The 17,684-nt window shown below is 46.7% G+C and overlaps 1 protein-coding gene across 3 annotated transcripts in view; it reads right to left on the reverse strand.

The window, feature by feature from the left end:
• The window catches only part of RPS6KA1 (ribosomal protein S6 kinase A1), an 860,823-nt gene that overhangs the window by 71,175 nt on the left and 771,964 nt on the right, over nt 1–17,684 (reverse strand). For all 3 annotated transcript variants that reach the window (XM_085647731.1, XM_085647732.1, XM_085647733.1), the window contains one exon: nt 2,840–2,916. In XM_085647731.1, coding sequence (XP_085503857.1) covers nt 2,840–2,916 — 77 coding nt within the window. The remainder of the gene's footprint in view (nt 1–2,839; nt 2,917–17,684) is intronic.

The following is a 17,684-nucleotide window of genomic DNA, read 5'->3' on the forward strand; positions in this document are numbered from 1 at the left end:
TCCCCAATGGATTTGGATCTTGGAACTGCTCATACTAAGGTCCCAGACAGTCATCTGTCCTTTTCCAGTTTCAAGACTTCATCATATACAGAAGTTCACACCATTTTTAAATCCAATAGGCCAGAACCATCTTCTGATCTTTGCCCCACCCAAAATACCAGCCTGAGTCCCAGAGACTGACCACCATCAAGGACATCTACAATTTCTCTAGCTACTGTTCCAGATAACTGGAAAAATGGCCAGGTAAACCTCCTTAAAGAATTCTCGGCTGACCTAGAAGATTTAGAAAATTATTGTCCTATATCACTTCTCGCCTTTTCCAAAATTTTAGAAAAAGATAACATTCAATTCTCTGCTGCTTATTTAGAGGAGAACAAATTACTAGATTTTTCACAATTCAGTTTAAGACACTTTCAAAGTGCCGAAACCATGGTTATTCCCACAGTGGATAACGTCAGATGTATGCTAGAGCAAAACCACTCTGCAGTTATGTAATTAGACCGCTCAGCAGCCTTTGATGATGAGACTGAATGAAATAGGCACCTGTAACCTTGCACTGAAGTGGTTCTGTTCTTTCCTAGCTCACAGAACACAGACCACAATATTAATACTGTTTGAATTTGACAAACTTAATGCTCTGGGGGTCCCACAGGTTTCTTCTTTGAGTAATTCAGTTTCAATATCCTATCATACACAGATGATACCCAAATCAATCATCTTGATCCCAAACAATCCAATTCAGGTCTTTTTGAGTTTCTGCTCGTGCATGAGTGCAGTTGCCTGCTGAGCAACTGCCTCAATCTCAATGGAGACAAAACAGAAAATCTCCTCAGTCTCTTGGTCTCCTGCTTGGTGGCATACCGAGTTGGGCTCTCCTGTACTCGCCCGTCTCTTCTGTCAAAGATCGGGGCATTATTATTGAAAATCAACTTACCTTTGGAAAACAAATCAATCAGTTATCCAGGACATGCTGCATCCTTCTTAAAAAGCTCAGGAAAACTGTCCATTTTATTCACTAGACTGCTTCAGAATTCTCATTAATTCATGAATTACTTCCTGCCTCGACTATGAAAATTTTATGAGGGGATGCCAGACTACATCACTCATCGCCTTAGAGTCTTTCCGAATTCAGCTTTCTGGCTGATGCTAGAGCTCTCCCCCACTAGCCCAAAGTCACTCAAATGGCTTCCCATCAAGAAGCATGCTATATTCAAGGTGGTCTGCATGGTCAACAATGTGGTGGACACCATTTAGTGCCACAAAAAATTCTCCACTAAATCCTACTATGCACAAACCACTATGGTAAAAATGGGTAGGGCAACAAGGCGGGTTATCAAAGGCAATGCGGCCAGATCGGCACATTCTTTCACATTCTATGGAGATGCCCTGAGATACACCAGTTTTGGGAGTCAGTGGTTGTCTGTATGATTGACCTATTTGGGAACAACATGGCACCTCTGCAAAATGGTGTCTATTACACATCTGTGATGAGACCGATCTAAACCTGATGGAGCGGATATGGATGACCCTGGGACTGCCGTTAGCCAAATGAAACATTGCACGACTGACTAAAGGGGAAATCCTTGCACCCCCCTCACTTACATTGGACTCTGATGTATTGCTATCTAATCCAGCTGTAATAAATGTTGATGTTTGTAATGCGGCTGGTGGGGAGGGCGTAGACACAAGGACTGTTTGACGCTGAGAAAATACAAACAGTGTTTTTTACTCTTTGTCATATCTACAATTAAAAGATCTATTAAAAAAAAAAAGTGTTGACTTATTTGGGTCCCATCTGCTTGAGGCAGACTTTCACTCCTTTAACTTCCTTCTCATTCCCTTCACTCCATTGGGGACTGTTCTTTTCCTTACTTGGCTGGTAAACTCTTGAGCAATTTTCCCCTCCAACTAAAATCCATAGCTTGCCCCACCAATTTCAGAAAAAACCTTAAAACTAATCAATTCAGTTAATGTCGGTCTGCTAATCTTGGTCTTCTGTTGCTCCCTTCCAGGCCCCGCCGCCACCCAAAAGCACCAGGGCGCATTTAGTTATTTGCCATGCTATTCATCATCTCTAACAATGCATAATTACCTCACATGTTTCCTTAACTCCAGACATATCCAGGATCCCCTCTGTTCCTCTGTTCGCATACACTAACTTCTAAGGGAGAGGGACGGAAGGGGAAATTAACCTGTCTCGAACCAGCCCGCCAGCCCTGGAGCCATCACAAACATATTCAACCAATGCCTAGCCGACGTTAGCCTCCAGCCCCAAGCTCTGTTTTAGATTCAATAGTTTCCTGGTCACTGACACATTGCTATTGCAGTGAAAAACTAGGAGACAAGACCATATATGTTTAGATGTGTAGGTACCAGACTGTCTAATATAAAAATCATACCTCATGTAATGGAAAACTATGAACCATGCTTCAGTAGATGCCAGTTAGACAAGGTGCACACCAGAAAATAGATAGGGCATATATTCCACAAGCAATTACTCACTCTGAGTGACAAAGGAAGATCCCAAACTTAGTCTCTGGAAGTAGTATCTACCATAATACGGTGAAGACTGCCACCCTGAGGCTTTGGCAACACATGCACCCAGCCTGCTAAGTAAATAAAAAGATCTCTTTATGGTCTGCAGACAACACTTAATGTGCCAGCCTAGTACAGAAAAGTTAGCTCAAACTTGCACTTCAATAATACTTGCACTGCCCATCTCAAACCAGCTGTTACTCCACCAATTTGATAAAGAAACCAGTGCCAGCTGTGCCTCAGGCCGAACTTCTACTGCCAACCTGCGAAGCAGCATACTAGAATGGGGTCAAGAGGTACTCACCCTGCAAGCATGGTGTAGAGAAGAATTCCTAAACTCCAGATGTCACATCCCATGTCATAGCCCTGCCGCTTTAGTACCTACAAGACAAAAACATATTTCAGTGTTATGAGATTGGGGATCACCAACAAACCAGAGAGGAGCAGTAACATTAGACACTCAAAGAACGCACACCAGAAAGGAAGCAGGCAGATACATGTAAGGCAGTGGTTCACACAGAGCAAACCTGTTTTTCTTGCTGAAACCATAACACCAAGGCATTAAGGTAGACTGCAGAAACTCGGTCTCTCGATAGTCAGCACCTTCAGCTACTCTCACAATTAATTGATTATTGTACGAGTTACTTACCTTCGGTAATGATTTATCTGGTAGAGACGTTGTCTAGCCGCAGATTCCTTAACTTAGAATATCCCCAGGTGTCAGACTGGATCCTGAAAATGCTTTTGCAGCAGCACCTCTGCGCGCCGGGGGACGGCGCCACATGACCCCACCCCGACGTCGTCCACGTACGTGATGTCAGCGAGGTCATATAAATACCTCCCAGCGCCCTGACGTCAGTCTTCTTCGGAGAAGCTTTTCGCGATACAACGCGGAGCCACCAATAAAAAAAAAATTGAAAGTATGGGAACAGTTTGCGATGGATGAAAATCCGTGAAGAAATAAGAGGATGGTGCAAGACACCATCGTAAAAGACAGAATTAGACACTGCCTACATATAAGTGAAAAAGCTGTGAGAAAGAACCTCGCAAGCTAAGTGAAGACATTTCACAAGTGCAACAAGAGAAGAACATCCCAACAGACAGAAATAGACTGTTAATACCATGCAGAATTAGACACTGCCTACATATAAGTGAAAAAGCTGTGAGAAAGAACCTCGCAAGCTAAGTGAAGACATTTCACAAGTGCAACAAGAGAAGAACATCCCAACAGACAGAAATAGACTGTTAATACCATGCAGAACAACCGCCAAAAATAGACTGTCAGTACCATGTAGAACTGTGCCGTTTAGCAAGAACAGAGAGAACAACAGTCCACCGCAGGAAGGAATGAAAAGACTGGCACTTCCCCTACAGTAATGGAGGTCGGAAACAGAGGTGAACAGATCCCCAAAGAAGACTACTGTAGAGGAGACCAGAACCCTGATCCAATAGAGACGGCGGGAAGGCAAAAGGAGAGACTAGGAAATGAAGAGGAATCTCCTGGTGAAGGTCAATCAAAAACACATTATTTTACAGATAAGTAAACCCTTGAGAGGGAGTCGACTGTATTATGGCAAATCTCAAAGGGACGCAACAATGTGAGCACCCATGAGAGAAAAAAACAATGTCAACTGTAAAAGGCGGCCAGCGGAGAACGCCACTTGGCAAGGACCTTGCAGAACGGGGAGGCTGGGTGGGAGTTAAGGAATCTACGGCAAGACAACGTCTCTACCAGATACATCGTTACCGAAGGTAAGTAACTCGAACATCTGATAGAGACATCTAGCCACAGATTCCTTAACTTAGAATAGATACCACAGCCATACCCCAAATGGGAGGTGGGTCTGCGACAGAACAACAGAAAGCGGCAAGCATTTGAGCCGGCAACAGAGTGACGGACAGTGGGGAAGACTGTGGCGGAACAGCCAGACAGGATCCCAAATAGCTCGGAAGAGCAAAAGAGAATGGGATGCAAGACATCCCAAAAATGCCATAATGGTTCTACACCAGGCCTGCATGAGAGGCAGAAACGGCACCAGTCATATACCAGAACAAAGGAAAGAGAGAGCGGAAGAAGGACCACTCTCAGCGTAATGGCGTACTATGTGAACACAGATGAAAGAGATGCAACCAGAGCCTACCAGGCTAGCCCACAGAAGGAAGGCCGGAGAGGCTACAGCCAAGAACCAAAGGTGGAGACTAGAAATCAGCACGCCAAGTGCACACCCAGTCCCAAAGGGGGGACAGGGGCGAACAGTAACAATCTTAAGCACGCTAATGCAGGCCAACACAGAAACATGCGCAGGGCAAACAGCTACAGGGACCATAAGGTGGCGTAGCTAAAATAAGCATAAGGCTGCTCGACCAGGCAGCGGTAAGACCAGGGTAAGAACCAACACCCGAAATAAAGATATGAAGGGTGGAGATCTAGGACGACTGACATTAGAAGAGCCGTCTCGCATGCCCAGCTGATACAATACAGCACAGCCGAAGGAAGGTGCAGCAGAGGCACCAAAGTACTAAGGCGTAGAAACGGAGGAATAATCGCAGAATTTTAGACCACACCCTCCGACTGGAGGGAAAGGAATATATGTTGTTACTACGCATTCCGTTGCAACGCATACCTAAACCACGCATGCGTTACAACGGAATGATTTTTCTACGCATAGCCTTTACCTCGATTTTCCCTTTACCACGCTTTTTTTGGGGGGGGGGGGGGGGGGGGGAGGGAGGGGAGACGCCCCCCAAGCCCCCTTTTTTCTTTTTTTTCCTTTTTCTCACGTCTTCGGCGACACTAAAAAAGGACTGACGCATTTTTTCGGATGAGGAAGAAGACGTTCCGTGAAGACGTTGCTTGCGTGGTAAAGACGGTCGTGGAAGCAATACGCGCTGTGAAGACGTTTACGAGGTAAGTGTACCGTTGTAAACGTAACACGTAGAAGAGCCTTCGTGGTAAAGGCTGTTTCCCGAAGGAAAGTAACCCTTGTCCCGAAGAAAGAAGCGTTCAATAACTGAACACGAAGAAGGGAGCAGTGTTAAAAAAGGGCCTTATTAGTAATGCCGCATGCATCACTGGAAATGTCCCTGAAACATGGAGACTTCGGACCAGACCATGCAGCCTCGAAGAGAGGCGAAGAGTTAGGAAGAAGAGAACCCATACTGTCTAATATACAAATCATACCTCGTGTAATGGAAAACTATGAACCATGCTTCAGTAGATGCCAGTTAGACAAGGTGCACACCAGAAAATAGATAGGGCATATATCCCACAAGCAATTACTCACTCTGAGTGCCAAAGGAAGATCCCAAACTTAGTCTCTGGAAGTAGTATCTACCATAATACGGTGGAGACTGCCACACTAAGGCTTTGGCAACACATGCACCCAGCCTGCTAAGTAAATAAAAAGATCTCTTTATGGTCTGCAGACAACACCTAATGTGCCAGCCTAGTACAGAAAAGTTAGCTCAAACTTGCACTTCAATAATACTTGCACTGCCCATCTCAAACCAGCTGTTGCCCCACCAATTTGATAAAGAAACCAGTGCCAGCTGTGCATCAGGCCGAACTTCTACTGCCAACCTGCGAAGCAGCATACTAGAATGGGGTCAAGAGGTACTCACCCTGCAAGCATGGTGCAGAGAAGAATTCCTAAACTCCAGATGTCACATCCCGTATATATACCGAATTACAGATATATATAGCAGAAACTGTCAAACTAGCCACGACTATGCAACCTGGTTGTAGAGGAACACACCTGGTGCCGTAATGGCAGACGGAAGCTGCCTTTAAAGCGTGACGAACACCCCGAAAACCTCAGAAGGAGGAGAATGAAGCAAATAAGCAAGATGACCAATGACGTATCTAAGATGGCGCCAAGGCACAACATTGAGCACCGTACAACAGCAGATAAGAGCACCAGTGGACACCTAGAGGCCAATGGAACTCGTAGGCCCAGTTGACATAACAGCTATTTAATAGCAAACAAGTACCCCACACGGAGTATGTACACCCCAACGGGGAACACGTTTATTAGGGCAAGCCACAGTCAGAGGAACAATCTGTGGAACACTGCCACAGTAGGTTAACCACCAGTTTAAAACACAATGCATCCAAGGGATGAGAAATGAAAGGGTAATCACCTCCGACCATGCAAAAGGAAGACCGGAGGCTTACTATCAGCCTAAAACACAACGCATGAAAAGGATGCTAAATGAAAAGGTACCACCCAGAACAAACGCCTGAGGAACACAGGCGAGTCGGCGAGTGCATCATACAATAAAACCCCATCAGAGGGTAAATCAACAAGACACTCCCGTATATTTTCCGGGAAGAAGCTATCCCGTAACCAAGCATGATGCCGCAGGGCGACTGAACCAGCCATAGCCCGGCCTAAGGAATCAGCAGTATCCAAGGCGGAGCGCATCGTAAACTCAGCAAGGTCACGGCCATTCCGGAGAAGATTAAGTAGGTCAACACGAGCGCCTTCAGCGCTGGAGGAGATCAAAGACTCTGCAGAGGTAGCCCGATCCAGGACACATACTGTATTTAGTGACCGTAGTGCAGCACTAGTGGAGGCAAAGATGTTCCGATCCCATGACTCAAGCCATCTGGACTCCCGGGAGGGAGGAAGCAATAGCCGGGGTAAGGAAGGGAAGGCAGTTTGCAAAACAAACCTTTGCACGTCGGGATGCACAAATAAGCAGACCGGATCATGTGGAGCAGGCCGGTGGAGGTGCAAGAGCGAACGATCCACCAGAAGCCGGACAAACCCAGGTACCCAAAAGGGCATCATAAAGAGAAGCTTCAAAGGGCAGAAGCGGCTTCACATTCCCTGACGCACGGTGAAGGACATCAATTAAAGGGTCCACAGACAAGGGCGCCAATGGGGGTTGCATGTTTAAAATCCGAGTGGCCAAATAGACCACTCTGAGAAAGGCTGCACCAGCCTCTGAAGCCCTCCGAGGAGGGGATAGTAGCTCATCAGTAGGTGAGGGCTGTAAGCTAACCCTCCCAAGACAGTGAGGGTGCGACCAATGCCCAATTGAAGGGAGCCCCATTAATGAATGGGGGTCCTGTTGAGGCGGAGAGGAGCCTGCCTGGTGCGGGCGCTCTTGAGGAGGTGGTGATCCTACCGGATCCACGTACTCTAAAGGAGGCACAGTCAAGAATACATCTGGCGATGCCAAACTCTCTCCGGACGCCTCTGGAGAAGAGTCAACAATCCGGTGTCGATGTGGCACCAAACCCACTTTAGTAGGCTCCGATCGAGCTCCATCCGGCGTCAAGTCGGCTCTGTCCGGTGCCAAATGCACGATAAGCTCTCCTTCCAAAGAAGGTGGCGCCGGGGATGCAAGCCTCCGGCGCCGCACCGGCGCCGACTCAGCCTCAACCCGGACCGGCTCCGAAGGAAGTGGAGGCAGAGCCGACAAGTTGACTGTCCGAAGAAGGAGAAGGCGCCTGAGCCGTGGAGGCAAACCTCCGGCGCCGCACCAGCGCTGCCTCAGCCGCAACAGGCTCCGACTCCGGAGAAAGAAGCGGAGGCAGAGCCGGGGAGGAGAGTCAACGGCCCCGTCCTGGGCTCCAGACAGGCGGCTGCCTGCCCAGAAGGCCGAGGCGTGCAAAAAGCGAGGCTTTGAGCACCAGCAACCACAGCGACGCCACAGGAAGCTCCACGGTACTATGTGGCGTGGCAGAGATGCAATGGGTCGTAGAGGGGGACCCAGCCGGGCCGCGCCCTGACGATACCACATCTCCGACATCCCTGGAGGGCAAAGGCTCATTTGACGCCGGGGACGAACCCACCGGTGAGTCAGTCGGGGACCCCACAGATAGGGGAGGCCCGAGGACGCCCCAGGGACGGGAAAGGACCCAAGGGATGCCTGCAATGCTGAGGCATGAGCCTCCATTTGGGCCTGAGTCGCCCCCGCACCCGGATGGGGAGGGGGGGGGGGGGAGATAGAGGGGGGACGACTGGCGGGGACGCATGTCTGGAATATTCCGGAAACCAGTGCCCCTGACTACAGATGAAAGGGAGGTCGAGGACCTCGGCGACCTGCACCGAAACTTACCAAGAAGTGGTGAACGACGGCCTCGGGCCCCAGAGGGCGATCAACGGCGAAACTGCGTGGAAGAGGCCGTGGGACGAGAAGACTCCGACCGGGACAGTCGTGCCGATAGGAGCTTCATCCGGCGCTCCCGCCGAGACTTCAGCTTAAGGTGCTGGCAGGCTTCGCAGTCCGTGGAGTTGTGGTGCTCGTTCAGACATCACATACAAATAAGATCCGGATCTGTCGTGGACATTTGCCGTGAACAGGAAGTACAGGATTTAAAGCCTGAGGGCATCACACACTGTTCGACTTGCGAAGCGTCGAAAAAGGGCCTGGAAACAGGCCAGAGGAGCCTCTAACTCCGGATCCGCGTTGCACGTGGAAAAGAAGGAAACTGATGTCAGCGTGCCGGGAGGAACTTATATGACCTCGCTGACGTCACGTACATGGATGACGTCGGGCGGGGTTCTGTGGCGCCGTCCCTTGGCGCACAGAGGTGCTGCTGCAAAAACGTTTTCCGGATCCAGTCTGACGCCTGGGGATATTCTAAGTTAAGGAATCTGCGGCTAGATGTCTCTATCAGATATTATCTTTTAAAACAGAGCAGGGATTCGTAAGCCCTTCTCATAAAGGACAGAAGCACTGCAAACTAACAGGGTGGCAAGCAGGTTATGACTTCATATAATATGCCCATGATGGAGAAGAAATAGTTTATCTGAAATCCTAATTTTCCTTCAGGAGAATATTAATTGTGATCATAAGCACTGAATAGCCCCTAACACGTGCGATACCGGAGCACTTTAAAAAAAATATATAAAGCATACATTAAATAAAAACACATTTTTGAGAAAAAAGCCAATTCTTTTTGTGAAAAATGAATGTTTTAGAACAGCTATACTAGGCTACATTGTCCAATTTAGAGTACTTACTTTAAAGAAAGGAAATTCGTTTTTTAAAATATATATGCAAAGTCACTAAAAGAAACCTAGTGTCCTGAGAAGCACTTTCACAACCTTTTTCAAAGGAAAAATTGGAACAAGATAGTCTGAAGAGGCGGAGAGAAAATGGCCCTGCTCCTTTTAGGCACAGAACACCTCATGTATCTCATCATAGCCTGTAGGTTTTTAACATATATGATGAATCATATGAGAGCTGAGGGCAATTACATTTGCACTTTCTCTGGGAGGAGGATGGGTTGCTTATAATAATGAACATTACCCTTGAAGAGAACTAGGATTTCAGGCAAGAAGCTATTTCTTCTCATCCAGGGGATCTTCATTGTAAGTTATAAGCACTGAACAGAAAAGCAAGCCCAGCTCTATAAACCGCATTGAAGAAAATACCAACAGTGTACTATCGAAATAGAGGCTTGCCACATCTGGTCATCTTCTTAGGAATCGATGTGAAGGCAATTGTGCATTGTTAAAGTATGTTTGGACCTCCAAATGGCTCTTTTACAAATAACTGCAATGGAAACTGCAGTAGCTGAACTACCATTTTTAGAATGAGCTGTCGGACTACCAGGCAAAGTCTTGTTAGCATTACTGTAGCATAGTAAAATATAGGGAACACAAGAGAAATGGAGTGCTTAGAAGTAACCAAACTAGTTTGTATAGGACCATAATTAACAAATGGACGGTCAGATTGCCTAATATCTTTAGCTGTATCAAGATAACACTTTAGAACCGTTTTTAACCCAAGGAAAAGCATAGTCCTTTCAGCTGGAGTGATTCTGAAAGGTGATTGGAAGGGAAATTGTTTGAATTACAAGAAAACCGAGGAGTCGCATACAACAAGAAAACAGAGGACAACTTTAGGAAGAAAACTAGGGTGGGTTCTCATAACGAGTCTGTGAAATAGAGTGAAAGATTCCTTCCAGCTTACAACCATTTCCTGGAAAACACGCCTCACAAAAGAGGTCTTGCAGGTCTTTGTCATTTTATACCCAATCATGATTCTCTTGTACTAGCCTGTTTTGAGAATCTGTGTGTGGATCGAGGACTTCTGGTAGGCAGACTGCTGCGATGTGCAGGTTCCTCAGGATTAGACCTCTCCAAAATGCCTGTGCTTCTAAAAACAGCAGTCTGGACCATGAGCCTCAGTGTTTGTCGAGATAATACATTGTTGTGCTGTTGATTTTCTGAACGATCAGAGAAGACGTAGTGAAGCTCAGTAGAAACTACGTAAGGGCCAGCTGAATCGCCCTTACCTCTAGGGAGTTGATGTGGTTGTTTTTTTCTTTTGACAATGACAAACCTTGGATCTGGAAACCATCCACATTGGCTCCTAGCCCAAGAGAGAAGCATCCATCATTACAGTTTGAGAATGTGCTTCAGGCTGACGAGGGAGAAACTTCAGTAAATTGGATGATTGGCACCACAATGGGAGGGAGTGCATAGTGGTCCGCGAAAGAGTTACAATTTCTTCCCAACTTCCTGAGAGTTGACACCACTAGTCTTCCAGGCATTATTGCAATGGGCTTATCGGCAGATGGGCGCTTGGGATCAGAAACGAGTAGGAAGCCACTGAGCTCAGAACTGGTGAGGTATGACAGTCTGGCGGACGTTTTGACAAGGAGTTTACCGACCTCCAAACGAAGGAAGTCTAGAAAACATTTAGAAGATTTCTTCAGTGGAATGAACAGAGGTGGTGACTTGAACCTCAGAGGAAAGCCATTCTCTACAATATTCAACACCCATCTGTCTGTTGTAATCTCTGCACTGTAGCAGATGATTGCTGATGCCTCCTCCTACAGGAACGGCAAATGGAAGAGGGGGAAAAGACAGTCACTGTTTGGAGGGCTCTCCTGCTGCTGCTAATGTTGGAACTGTCTGTGGTAAGACTGAAAGGAATGTCTTAAAGAAATGTCTTTTGTAATTCTTACTTGTCCCTTAGCCAACTGTTTTTAGAGTCTCCAACTCAGTTTTCATTCGCTGCATTTCTGCATCCGCATGAGCTTCAAACAAAGTTGAAAGGACGGTTTGAAATCCTTTGTTGAGCCTTCAGCTTTATACCTGAGAGATGGAACCATGAAGTTTGGCCTAGAGCGAGACCATTATAATAGCTATGGGCAGCTAGGTTGGCAGCATCAGCAGTCGCACTACTCAACTGGTTAGGTATCATCTTAACCTCCGAGTACTTCTGAGAAGTCTGGTCTGTCCTTTCAAGGTATCACATCTTGAAATCACTGAACAGTGTCCCACAGAGACCTATGGTACCATCCCTGAAGACGCGCTGCACTGGCTGTTTTCAGAGCAGTGGCTGCTGTGCTTCAGAACTTCGTGCCAACCGAATCCATCTTCATACTTTCCTTCTTAAGAGGCAAAGTGGAGAATGTCGATGTGGATGATGTTTTATAGCTGCAGCCACTAGAACAGCCATGAAGAGGATCTTCATTCATGAATTGAGGGTCCTAATTGGCAGAAGCTGGAGTTAAGAACAACTCCACTGCAGGTTCAAAAAGTCCTGGAACAAGCATCAGTAAAAGACGAGCAGTAGATTGAGGATGTAGCATCTCAAGGATGACTGAAGACTTGGGTTGGACCAAACTTGTTGGCTCTTCTCACCAAAACCTTATTGAAGTTGTAGATGTCATCAATAGGGGAAACCCTGACTGGCAGTGAACTGATAAGAGTCAGATTAGTGGCTAACTGAAGACAATGTAGTAAAGTAAGTTCAATGAATGGATCTAGAGGGCTATTAAGATCGGGACTGCTGCATTAATCTGGACTGTCAAGTAGTTCTAGAACGGTTTCTAGACTCATGTTTTGTAGGAGTCCGAAGGTGAAGTCTACTCCTACTCATAGAATGTCTCCTCAGAGATCTGGCCCGTGAGCTAGAAGGTCTTGGGCTCTTAAGTGGTGCCATTGGAGATTTAGCTGGTGGCTGGGGGGGCAAATCAGAGGAGGCAAGATCGGAGGAGGCAGAGCTGGCTTAGGTAGAGCTGGTGAAGGAGGTGCTATAGGCTGCATAGTTTGAGGTGACTGTGGTGGAACAGCCTGTTACGATATTGATGGATGAGGTCAGAGAGGACACATCCTCAGGAGTGAGCTCTGAGGCAGAACACTATATCCACTGGTGAAACTTCTCTGGACAGATACCTTGAGTAATCAGGAGTTGTGAGACTGTGGATTTCTTCTCACTTTGAATTTGCAAGAACAGTCAGCAGAAAGGGGGAAGGATTTCCTATGAGACAAGTCCCTTAATGTTGAATCTCTTCCTGATGTTGAGACAATCTTTGACGTTGACAGCCTTGTCATCTACATAGACCAGTCCAACAACATCAAGCAAGTGGTCACAGAGACCACTCTTGACTTCTACTTCGAACTGGCCCCTTTTTTCCCGCTGATGTGGCATCTCTCCGAAATTTCCCTGGGGGAGGCCCTGGAGACAGTGGAAGGAACAGAGGTAGAGGAAACTCCCACTACATGTCCTCCAGGTCTTCTTGTCACTTCTTCAGTTCTGCACACCTCTCCCTGAAGACCATGAGGTCTTATATTCTCTGTCATTCAAAGTTCTTTGCAGTATCTTTGTGCAGAATTCACGAAAATTAGAGTACTAGGAGCACACAATACAGGCAGAGCGAGGGTCTGTTTGGGCCTTTTTTCTCCCACAGGTACAGAAACAGAAAAAATGTACTTTGAGTCTTAAAGGACGACAAGCAAAAGTGGGTTGGTCACCTCAGTGCTCCAGAGCCCTCTCAGCAGGAGCCAGAAAAAATAGAACTGGATCAACTGCCACCTTCAGGACATGATGGGATACTGGAGGTGCTGTATGCCTTAAATGTGCAGCACAGATTTCGTCAACTCTTTTCAGGCTTCAGTCTATATGGATACATAGATCCTATTTTTCTCAATCTTCCTTTAAAAAAGGTTTGTTTAAGTGCTTTACAGGGCATTAGGTTTCTTGTAGTGAAACATTCATACATACCCACACATATAGTTTGTTTAAAAAATAGTTACACATAGGCTGTTCTAAACCTTATTTTTTTACAAAAAGGAATATGCTACTTCCCAGTATGCATCTGTTCTTGGCATGTAGAGCTGCAGATCTATACACTGTGCATAGATCGCCATCTGGTGTTCGGCCCGGATGTTTGCAGTTTGTTTTTCCTCTTGGAAAGTCTTTGGAAGTCACAAGGTCGGTGACTTCTCCTTTGGTTCGTATTGCGCATGGGCTTCGGCTCCATCCTCAGATTGTTTTTCGCCAGCAGGGAAAGATGGAGCGTAGTAGTAACAGTAAAGAAAGCCATGTGTGTTGTATCTAAATAAGATAAACTGGAACGGATACAGGTAGCCGGGGAGGCGGGTGGGCGTGTATAGATCTGCAGCTCTACATGCCAAGAACAGATGCATACTGGTAAGTAGCATATTCCGTTCGAGGCATATGAGCTGCAGATTATACACTGTGAATAGATTATATAGCAGTACCCAACCCTAGCGGCGACCACCGGCATCCGTTGCAGTTGTTTGGAACAGTGTTTTTAGTACAGCCTGGCCCACACTAGCTTGTTGCTTGGTTTGCACATCTACACAGTAATGTTTTGTGAAAGTGTGCGGTGTTGACCATGTCACTGCTTTGCAGATGTCATCTAGTGGTATGTTTCCTAGAAAAGCCATAGAAGCCCCTATCTTCCTTGTAGAGTTGGCTTTAGGGGGAACAGATAGCGTACGTTTTGCTTTGTGGTAGCAAATCTGTATGCATTTTACAATCCACCTAGCTATCCCTGATTTAGAAATAGGGTTGCCTTTATGTGGTGGAGAGAAAGAGACAAATAGCTGTTTGGTTTTTCTGAAAGGTTGTGTTCTTTGGATGTAGTAAAGTAAGGCCCTTTTAACATCCAGTGTGTGTAAAGCCCTTTCCGCAACAGTTTGAGGTTGTGAGAAAAAGACTGGTAATTCTACCGACTGGTTTAGATGGAATGGAGAAATGACTTTGGGTAGAAATTTTGGGTTGGTGCGGAGTACAACCTTGTTCTGATGCATTTGGAGAAAAGGTTCCTGTATAGTGAGTGCTTCTATTTCACTAACCCTTCTGAGGGAAGTGATGGCCACTAGAAAAGCTGTTTTCCATGTGAGAAATTGCAGCTCACATTTATGTAATGGTTCGAAAGGGGGTCCCATTAACCTTGTGAACTATATTCAAGTTCCAGACAGGTGAGGGTGGTACTCTGGGTGGAATTACTCTTTTGAGGCCTTCCATAAAGGCCTTGATGGCAGGCACCCTGAAAAGTGATAGGTGCTGCCTGTTCTGTAAATAAGCAGCAATTGCTGCGAGGTGTAACCGAATGGATGTATATGCTAGGTTACAACTTTGTAGATGGAGCAAGTAACATATGATGTGCTGTATGGACACATTTAAAGGATTGATTGTGTTGTTGTGGCAGTAAACAACAAATCTTTTCCACTTTGCAGCATAGCATGCCCTAGTAGTAGGGCATCTAGCTTCCCTGATAATATTCATGCAATCAGGGGGAAGGTTAAGGTATCCAAATTCTAGGACCTCAGGAGCCAGATCGCAAGGTTGAGCTGAGCTGGGTCCGGGTGTGTGATCTCTCCATGGTTCTGGGTTAGGAGGCCTGGTGAGAGGTGCAGCTTTTGGTGTGGTATTACCGAGAGTTCCAGCAGTGTGGTGTACCACGGTTGTCTGGCCCATGTTGGAGCTACTAGGATCAGTGTTAGGGAATGCTGTTGTAGCTTTCGCACTACTAATGGAATTAGTGGGAGAGGTGGAAAAGTGTATGCAAATTTGTTTGACCAGTTTATCCATATCGCATTGCCTTTGGACAATGGGTGTGGGTATCTGGCGGCGAAGCTTGGGCATTTTTTGTTTTCGTGGGTGGCAAAGAGGTCTATCTGTGGATGCCCCCACATCTGAAAGAACGGGTGAAGAACCTGTGGGTGAAGTTCCCACTCGTGGATCTGCTGCGTCTGTCTGCTGAGCAGATCTGCCACGGTGTTTTGGACTCCTGGGACGTGTTGGGCCAGGAGAAAGATTTTTTGTGGAATTGCCCATCTCCATATGCTCTGTGCTAATTGAGAGAGCTGTGGAAAGTGTGTGCCCCCCTGTTTTTGAATGTAGTACATGGCAGTCATGTTGTCTGTGCGAATGAGGACTGCCTTGCCTGAAATCTGCGTCTGGAAGGATTTTAGGGCGAGGAAGATTGCCAGTAACTCCAGATGGTTGATGTGGAGTAACTTCTGTTGCGGCGTCCATGTGCCCTGTACTGTGAGATGTAACAGATGAGCTACCCAGCCGGAGAGCGATGCGTCTGTTGTTAGGATTATTTGTGGGACCGGGTCCAGGAACGGTCGACCTTTGGAAAGGTTTGTGGTGTTCCACCACTGCAGAGAGCGATGGGTGCGACCATCTACCAACACCAGATCTGTCAGTTGCCCCTGGGCCTGGTTCCACTTGCGCGCTAAACACTCTTGGAGTGGGCGCATCTGGAGTCTTGCATGGGCCACTATGAAGATGCAAGAGGCCATCATCCCTATGAGTTGCATAAACACCCTTGCTGGGAGAGAGTGTTGACATATGAATTTTTGACGCAGAGCCTGTATGTTTGCAATCCTGGCAGGATTGGGATAGGCTATGGCTTTTGAGGTGTCTATGGTGGCACCGAGGTATTGTTTTGTGTGTGATGGTACCAGGTGGGATTTTTGGTGGTTCACCGTGAAACCTAGCTGGTGAAGTAGTTGGATTGTAGCGGCGGTGTGTTGCACACATTGTTCGTAGGACGTGGCTTTTATTAGCCAGTCGTCCAGATACGGGAAGACGTGAATGTGCTGTTTTCTGAGATGTGCCGCCACTACTGCTAGGCACTTGGTGAATACCCTTGGTGCTGTTGTTAACCCGAATGGGAGCACCTTGAACTGGTAGTGTTGCCCATCCACTACAAATCTGAGGTACTTTCTGTGAGCATGGTGTATTGGAATGTGAAAGTATGCGTCTTTCAAATCCAGAGTGGTGAGAAAGTCGTTCTGGGAGAGGAGTGGAAGAACCTGTTGAAGGGTTACCATGTGAAAATGGTCTGAATGTATGTAAGTATTTAGAGGCCTGAGATCTAGGATAGGTCGTAGAGTCTCGTCTCTCTTTGGAATCAGAAAGTACAGGGAGTAGACCCCTAAATTTTGTTGAATGATGGGGACTTGCTCTATGGCTTGTTTTTGCAGGAGGGAGATTACCTCCTGTTTTAGTAACGTGGCATGTTCTTGAGACATTGGGCGTTGCCTGGGTGGAATGCTTGGGGGGGGGTAGATGTTAATTCTAGGCAATACCCTGAATGAATCTGTCTGAGGTGATTGTCTCCCAGACGTGAAGAAAATGTTGTATTCTGCCCCCGACCGGAGTGGAATGGTCTGGAGGGAGCGGGGGAAAGTCATTGGGTAGGTGGTGTGGCAGAGCGGGCGGTATTTGTCTTGCCTCTGCCTTTATTATTATTATCTCTGTATCCGCCTCTTTGATAACCCTTTGTGAAGGTAGATTGAGGAGGGGATTTGTAGGACGTGGATGCACTATCCGAGGAGTAGCCCCTGCCCGTGCCCCGAAAAGAAGAGCGGCGAAAAGAGCGTCTGGGAGTGTGTGACTGTAGGGCTCCCATGGATTTCGCCGTATCAGTATGAACAAAAGTTACTTACCTGTAAACTGTGGTTCTCCAGTATTGGTGTCTTTCATAGATTCACATGCTTGAATATTCCCCGTCGTCGAAGTGGGAGTCCCACGGTACATAACAAAGCAATGTAGTAATAACATAAGCCTATTAGGCCTACAGGAAAGAAAAAACCATAGAGTTTATGGATAGACAACTTGTCACCTTTATAACATATCACTGTCGTTATGTTCTAGGTCAAATCCAGCCAATCAGGCGTCCGCACCCTCTAGAACCCTCTCCCCAGAGACTCAGGCTCTCAGATTTTCGTAGCACAAGAGTGACATAAAGTCAACTACAAGGAAGAGCCTCTGAGGGGAGGTGGGTGGGTCGCATGTGAATCTATGAAAGACACCAATACTGGAGAACCACAGTTTACAGGTAAGTAACTTTTGTTCTTCTCCAGTATTGGGGTGTCTTTCATAGATTCACATGCTTGAATAAGAGTAGT

This window comes from Triturus cristatus, chromosome 3_2 (genome assembly GCF_964204655.1).
Source record: "Triturus cristatus chromosome 3_2, aTriCri1.1, whole genome shotgun sequence".
In the NCBI taxonomy this organism is placed as follows: Eukaryota; Metazoa; Chordata; class Amphibia; order Caudata; family Salamandridae; genus Triturus; species Triturus cristatus.